At 33.1% G+C, this 7,963-nt stretch overlaps 1 protein-coding gene across 1 annotated transcript; it reads right to left on the bottom strand.

Moving 5' to 3' along the window:
• Positions 1 to 201: 201 nt before the first annotated feature.
• Positions 202 to 5,383, bottom strand: LOC123566124 (TRAP-T-associated universal stress protein TeaD-like). Its single transcript, XM_045359998.2, has 4 exons — positions 5,180 to 5,383; positions 2,461 to 2,541; positions 1,403 to 1,494; positions 202 to 804 (listed from the first exon to the last, which is right to left on the bottom strand). Exons 1-4 carry the CDS (start codon positions 5,292 to 5,294, stop codon positions 430 to 432), a joined length of 663 nt encoding a protein of 220 aa, XP_045215933.2. The 5' UTR covers positions 5,295 to 5,383; the 3' UTR covers positions 202 to 429.
• Between the last annotated feature and the right edge of the window lie 2,580 nt (positions 5,384 to 7,963).

Genomic DNA, 7,963 nt, shown 5'->3' with positions numbered 1-7,963 from the left:
ATCTGTATATTTGAACTCGGGTAAGTTTAAGTTATACATAAGAAATATAAACTGTACATGCCTTTTCTAGATAAAAAGCCATAGGTTCCAGCTTGTCAGGGTAAAGAAAAAAGCCTTGTTGGCAAACTTGAACGTTTTTCAAGACATAATTACTCTGAATATGGATAACAACTTGACATAAAATACGAAATCACTCATTAATTAATTTCTCAAATTGTTTTTATTTTGGTGAATGTAGTTGAAAGATTAATATATCTTTGGTTACATTTTGTCGAGATGACATATATGGATATGATACATGATAGAAAGTCAATAATATATCACTTCAGCGCCCGACTGGTCATTTCTGAGAAAAAAAATCAAGTTGCAGTGTTACATACTAAAACTTTTCACCTAACTCAATAAACTGTACATGTATGACCAGCTGGATTATACTGAAGCCGGTGTTTCAGATAACCCGGGAAATCGGAGTTGAGATGATGACCCAGTGGAGTCTGGCGACTGTGTTGGCGTAGCTGAACTTGCTGAACTTGGTGATGTTGGAGAGGTCGGATCCCCTCGTTTCTTGTGATGTTTAAATGGAATATGAAGACGAAGTTTCTCTAGGTGATCCTTATGCCTTGCAACAACAACTGGAACATGCGAGTGGTGTGTGATGAAGTCAGTTACGCTTCCAGTTATGGTCTTGCGAATTTGCCCTTTTCCGCGACAACCAACGACGATGTAATCGGCATGGACATTGTTTGAGATGGAGACAATTGCTGGTCCAGGTTCACCATGGATACGTTCAACTTTACCTTCGATCTAAAAAGTAATGTAATTTGTAATCAGGATACCATTGTAGTATCTGCTCTCTATACAACTACAAGTGAATTATAGTGGTAAGTATAGTGGCTTCCATGTACCATTACAATAAAATTACAAACAGTAGTATATGCTTCCATGTACCATTACAATAAAATTACAAACGGTAGTATATGCTTCCATGTACCATTTCAATAAAATTACAAACGGTAGTATATGCTTCCATGTACCATTACAATAAAATTACAAACGGTAGTATATGCTTCCATGTACCATTTCAATAAAATTACAAACGGAAGTATATGCTTCAATGTACCATTACAATAAAATTACAAACGGAAGTATATGCTTCCACGTACCATTACAATAAGATTACAAACGGTAGTACTATTACAATAAAATAAGCAAGTGTTTAAAAAAATATGGAAAAGAAAGTAAACGTATCACGAAATTACTCATATCTATTTCATTTTATCAGTACTTTTATGTACATACTTTAATATTTCTTTCATTTAATTACTTTGCTAAAGTAATATAGAAGCTAAAGTAATATAGAAAAAAAAAACTTTTCTGTGAATTGCTAACACTATTGTATTACCCCGAGTTCTTTCAGTCTCTGATTGATTCGATCAACCAGTTCAGTAGCTTTGTCTTCTAACGCCTTTATTTCTTTGATTACGATAGACATATCTGGAAACATAAATACTCCATCTGAATATTCACACAGATCTGTATCCTTCATTGTAAAAGTGAATTTTCAGACTAATTTTGGAATTTTGACAATTGACAAGGGTTTTGTAACATTGGAGGCGTTCTATTACTACCTAATATCTTTGATCATCTAACATTACATACTTAAGTTTTACACTACACTATAGTATACTAAATAAAAGGTTGCAGGTTTGGTCTGTGAATAAGACAATGTTCTCTGTGACGATTTAACAGAAGACAATGCGAATGAATTCATTCGTCCCCCGCTTTTGATTTAATTAAATAAGAATTGCCAGTTACTTTCGGAGAGCAGAAGTACTGGCGCAGAATTCAGAAATACTGGTTTAATTGAAAGTTACATGATAAATGAAGTTAAACCTATTATCAGTAAATCAAACGTAACTTTACCAGGATATGAAATAATTCAGTATATAAACGCATATAATTGTTACATTGCAAACTTTACATGGGGTATATAACAGCAAAGAATGCTTGACCTGACATTACATACATCTGTATATAACAGCATATAGAATGCTCATCGGACATAAATGACGCCAAAGAATGCTCGACGGGACGTGATATACCTCTGCACATGTATTGAAAAACTCGGACTTACATTACAGTAAAGAATGCCTGGTTCTTACGTACGTGCATGAGACACGTCTGTATATAACAACATAAAATACTGGAGTTATAAACATTGCCGGACGTGAAATACATGTGTATATAACAGCACAGAGCGCTTGACTGGACATGAAATACGTCTGTATATAACAGCAATAGAATTCTTGACTGGACATGAATGATACGTCTGTATAAAACAGCAATGACATGAAACACGTCTGTATATAACAGCACAGAACGCTGGAGTTGTCAACTGACCCGTACTTCATGTACGTTATAAAATGCTTGACGTCTGCATTTAACAACTTGTAAACTTACCCGGTTTTGTAATACATCTATATTCTGTAGTGTGTGCTATGACCGTTTCATTTCCAGGTCTGTGAAGGCATTCAGCATAAACTGCAATATAATTTGCAAGGTAAATCTAAATAGTGAGTTGTAATTTATTTTGAAATTTATTATGAACTGAAACACATCTGTATTTTGACGGTCACGATCATGAATTTACCATGATATTATGTATACCTTTCAATCGTTTTTTGCAGTAAATGATTGATGAAACGTATGGGTTTTCATGCATACTGACGAGCAAGAAAATACTGTCCATTACAGATGAATATGGAAGAAATGTATACTACAATGTTTATCTTTAGGAAAATATTTTGTTTAGTATGGGTTTTTTTCGGCGACGCCGTCTAAATTCGTTTTCGTTACCTATGCCACGTGACTTCAGTTTGCAAATCAAACTACTTGATATCGCATTATAGATAATTTATCAAAATGGAAGATTTATGCAACACTCTGCCTGATTGGACGAGAGTGTCAATTTCTTTCACTCTGTTGATTGTGCTACGCTGAGTGAAATGTAGACAAATGGTTGTCCTAAACGACGCTGTTCACAGTTTTAAAGCTAACTTCGGCTCAGTATATTTAGCAAGAATATTGATATATCTCAAAATGATATGTAAGTTTAATAAATATGATAAAAACCTGTTCAAATACCAACATATATCAAATTAAAGAAAGAGCTGAATACGGTCTGCGTATCACATGAATAAGGGTGTGATAAGAGTCTTTTATGTAGAGAAGTGCTTTTTAAAAGATTTTCCTTGTTACAATTGTCGTCTGTATATGAAAAGGTTTCTTGCTTTTGTGACTTATTCAGATTGCATATTAAAATGAGTACTTGTTTGCTTTGATATATTTGTTATAAATTATTTAAATGATTTATTATATATGAATATTTTTCTTTAGCATGGTATGCAAATATTGAACTCAGTTGAAATCTGTTTTATTATATATATGCTATATAATGACTGAATCTCATTACACTGAAATGAAGGTACGCTGCATACAGTTTATCTATGTGATATGACTCCGGTCAAACTTTGTTTATGAAACAGAAATATTGAAATAATTACAATTGTATGTATTGCTTGACCTTCACTTTTTATAGGTGTGACGTCATTGTCCAAAGATTCATGAATAGCGAATATGCTATTTGTTAAAAAGCGGGATCAGTTGGCCTATTTTAGAAATAAATAAAAATAATAAATAAAAAAATCCTTTAATTGATTTTTTCTCATGTATTCTAATCAAACTTGATTTGTAGCATCTTTATTAGGCCATCAGCCAACTTTGTTCAGCTGGGACATTTGACCCCTTTTAGGGGCTGCTAGAGCTAAAACTAGAAATGCCTTTATACAGCGTCTCATGAACAGATTGGTGGATTTTTGTCATACTTGGTCTGGAGCATCATTATAAGGTCCTCTTCCAAATTTATTTATATAGGAACTTGGGCCCTATTAGGGACCACTATAGCTAAAAGTAGATATGACTTTCTTCGCATTAACCACTAAATTGTAACGGATTTTTATCAAACTCGATGTGTAACAATATCGTAAGGTCTCCTGCTATTTTGTTACAAATGGGGATAGGGACCAATTTAGCTAAAAATATAAACACGTTTAATGACCTCTTCTCATGAACCGCTTCATGAATCTTCATCAAACTACTGCTGTAATTATTCGTCTAAGGATAAACGAAACAAAATTGCAACCCTACGAAACCTTTGCGAAAAATTAAAAGAGAACCACTTAAATTGTTAAAGTGCGGTGTTTAGTTTTGCAATTTGAAAAATGTTAGATGAAAGATGAATGTTAGATCAAAAATTCATAAACTTCTTTCCATATTACAATTCGCCGACCATCATTTTTAAATATATTTCTTGTTTGGCAATAGTGCAGCAAGAGCATTGCAGTAAAACACCGATATAATCCTTTGCACAGCCATACCTGTCTTGCCAAAGATGAGCGCATGATACCCGATAGTAACGGATTCATAATTTGCAGACAGTGTACTGCCCTCCGACCATTTATCATTAAGTTATGCGATTCTGTTTAGAATGTAAATGCCAGTAAAAGCAACTTTAAAGTTCCATAAAGCTAAATTTCAGTATGTTAAAAACAGATGACACAGCTGTCCAAATAGAGGATATGCATAGTTAAGCCTACATGGTTTACAGTTAGAGCTATATAGTTCAGTGTATTCATTAGTATTCAAACCTTTGACAAATATTACAAAAAACAATTGTCAAAATTGGATTTAACAACAAATTTTCTTTTTTTGTATTTATGAAGGAAAATGTGTCAGCCGCATCACAAATAAAGGCATTATGAGCCTTCAAGGTTCATGTTTAAGTCATTTTTCACTCCCCGCAAGTGATATTTTTACCGTGAATCAAGTAGGAAAGACTAAAGCTTAATGTGATTGGAAGTAAGATGAGAAATTCTTTATTATAGCGACATGTGCAAAAATATAACAAAAAGTAAATTAAATGCTCTCGCGATTTTTTTTCTTTTTCAAAAGTATTTTCTAAATGTTTATAATTTTATATCTCCAGGTAATCTGGATGTTTGAAATAATGCAAAACATTGTACATTTCAAATGATTGCAAAATTTGCATTTTGAAAGTGAAGTTACAAAAACCCAGCTGTATTTAAGACACCCAATTAAAGTAAACTTTTACAATACGTACACTGGAGTGCATAGTCCGAGAATTCACTCCCATCCATGGCAATAACCACTGTCACCTTTTCCCGTTTGCATACTGACACCGGTTCACTGGTCACTAGCGGTTCAGATTCAGCCATTTCTGAACATCTTATCAAACAAATTTAAAATCCTGTCTATCAAAGTATTAAAGTAGAAAGGTAAACGTGCAAAACAGATTACTGTTTACAATCAATTGCACTGCGCATATTTATGTAATATTATACTGCATGTCTTTATGTGCTACAGGGGTATGACAACAAGTTTATTTTGTGAGGAAAGTAACTTTCTGCTAATTAACACTTTCGTTGTTATAATATAGAAGGGCATTTCGTGACAAAGAAATTTATCTATTGGTCAATGATATACGGTTCATAGAAGTGTTTTGTAGTTGTATTAGTCAAGTAGACTGTATTGAGAGGGCTCATAAAACAATGTTTCTAAATGTGGCATGGACTTGTCTTTTAATACAACATACATGTATTCTTTTAATCATAATCAATGTTTATTCGATTTATCCCTGACATTGGTATATATTACATTCAAACATTACTCTAATTTTGTCAGTTAAACAAAGATATAAATTCTGCGATAAATACTTTGACGTCAAATGACCGCACATGACCCCTGGTTCATGACTACACGGACGAATGGTATTTTTTATTATCGTATTTTCATGAGCATGTCGAACGAAAATGAACACTGTCTTTTTGTGGTTTGTCGTGGCTCGTCGCTCATATACTTTGATTTTTAATCTGTTATGAGTATCTGAACTCTGAATCGTGGTAAATAAGGCGATGAAAACGAACATGCACTGTTGTTTTTTTTTTACAGAAAAGTAGTTCTCGTAATCAAAATAACCCAATTTCTGAACGGCTTTTTCAATATCCATTTGAAAATAAAATTATATACATTTTGTATTACAATAGCTTGGTATCTTGCAAACGTGTCTCTTTAAATAACAGATATATTATACATGTGCAGTAGCTTAAGAATGAAAATAGAATCTTCTATCAAACAATTGTTTTGCCTTGCAACAGAAGGATAATCAAGTTTTGTCAAGTCACCGAATCGTACGAAAATTAACTGCAATGCGATTGTTTTGCTGGATTTTCATTTCACCATTTTCTGAACAGTTCGTTAGATTAATCTAATATGTTATCAAGACTTGTTAGTGTAAGATTATTTATTTATTTTGTTGGGTTTAACGTCGCACCGACACAATTATAGGTCATATGGCGATTTTCCAGCTTTTATGGTGGAGGAAAACCCCAGGTGCCCCTCCGTGCATTATTTCATCACGAGCGGGCACCTAGGTAGAACCACCGACCTTCCGTAAGCCAGCTGGATTGCTTCCTCACATGAAGAAATCAACGCCCCAATTGTTACAACGTACATAAGGGAAAAGCACAGTTATAAAACTAATTCCTGTGAACAAATACATCCTTGACAAGTGCATTAAGTAGACAGTAAAACCTACAATTATTATATAACATGCCTAAATAAAATCGTTCATGCAAGGACAAGGAGATATAGGTTTTTTTTTTTACATTTAAGTTTCACATTTCATTAATACGTGTCTTCTGTCACGCCTTTTTGATCAAAATACAAGTTGTTTATCAATTATTGAGATCTCTAATTCAAAACTTGCCATGCGGAAGTTTTGTTTACTCATATTATATCATAGGTACGTTGTATATGGGTTGTTGTACATTAAATACCTCTCGATGTTATTTGCACAGAACAGAACAGAACAGAACAAAATATACTCTTTTTGTTCGAAAAAACAAATATTCTGCAATAACATGTGAACCAATAAGTATATATATATATATATATATATATATAAAAACAACAACATTTTATTATGGGTATGAACAGTCAACTGCGATAATATTTAAATACCTTTTACTTTATTGTTAGTCATAATGGTATTGTTTTAAAAACTTTTATTCCTTTGACAACAGAAAAAAAAGAGTCATACAAATTAAGAAGTTTTGATCAGTTCAATACAGAGTGGCTACCAAAATAGTTTTAGTTCAAATCAACAAAATTGCAACGCGACATTTCTTACCTGTTTTGCATTATTCCGACAGTGATAACGTTTACAACAGGCTTACCCAGTGTGACATTACCACGTGATCAAATGGGCACGAAACACGTGAAAATAGATCTTTAACCAGGTTAGGGTTTTTTTCTTGCTTTTTCTTTCTGCCTATAATATCAAACCGATTTTGAGGAAGTAAAGCCAAAAGGTCCCAGAATTCAAAAGGTTACTTGCAGCTTATATTGATTCTTTTAAAAACTACTTTATTTGTGTTGCGGTTTGACAACTTGATCCGTTAGGTATGGAACGACGACCCCGAGCAAAAGTAAAAGTTTCTTGTAAATTCATATAGTTTACCTCCTCATTTTAAAAACATTTTTGTACTTTATATTTTCACTTCAACATAAACACCATGACAAAAGTTTTGCTGCTGTTCTGCTGTTCTGATACACCATTTAAATTATACGGACCACGTGGAATTTAAACTAGATACATGGCACGCGTGTTAAAGATCAACACTTATTGCTTTGAAAATTGTCTGAAATACTATTTTTCTCGGATCCAAAATTATAAAATATCCAAAACGACTCCTTGGCAAGTTAAGAGTGCAACTTTATCAAATACGAAAACAAAGTTCTGATAAGGTTCTTCTAGTGAAGCTGCTTTAAGAAAATTAATAAAGAGTAAAGAAGAAACATATATATCCAGAACATTGAACCACAT

This window comes from Mercenaria mercenaria, chromosome 8, assembly GCF_021730395.1.
Source record: "Mercenaria mercenaria strain notata chromosome 8, MADL_Memer_1, whole genome shotgun sequence".
Classification (NCBI taxonomy): Eukaryota; Metazoa; Mollusca; class Bivalvia; order Venerida; family Veneridae; genus Mercenaria; species Mercenaria mercenaria.
This window is presented reverse-complemented; position numbering and strand designations above follow the sequence as displayed.

Coding starts and splice junctions, on each gene's coding strand:
- LOC123566124 (XM_045359998.2), bottom strand. CDS start 5,294: ATGGCTGAATCTGAACCGCTAGTGACCAGTGAACCGGTGTCAGTATGC. Junction 2,542..5,179: donor CTCGGACTATGCACTCCAGT/GTACGTATTGTA, acceptor ATTATATTGCAG/TTTATGCTGAATGCCTTCAC. Junction 1,495..2,460: donor TAGATGTATTACAAAACCGG/GTAAGTTTACAA, acceptor TTATGTTTCCAG/ATATGTCTATCGTAATCAAA.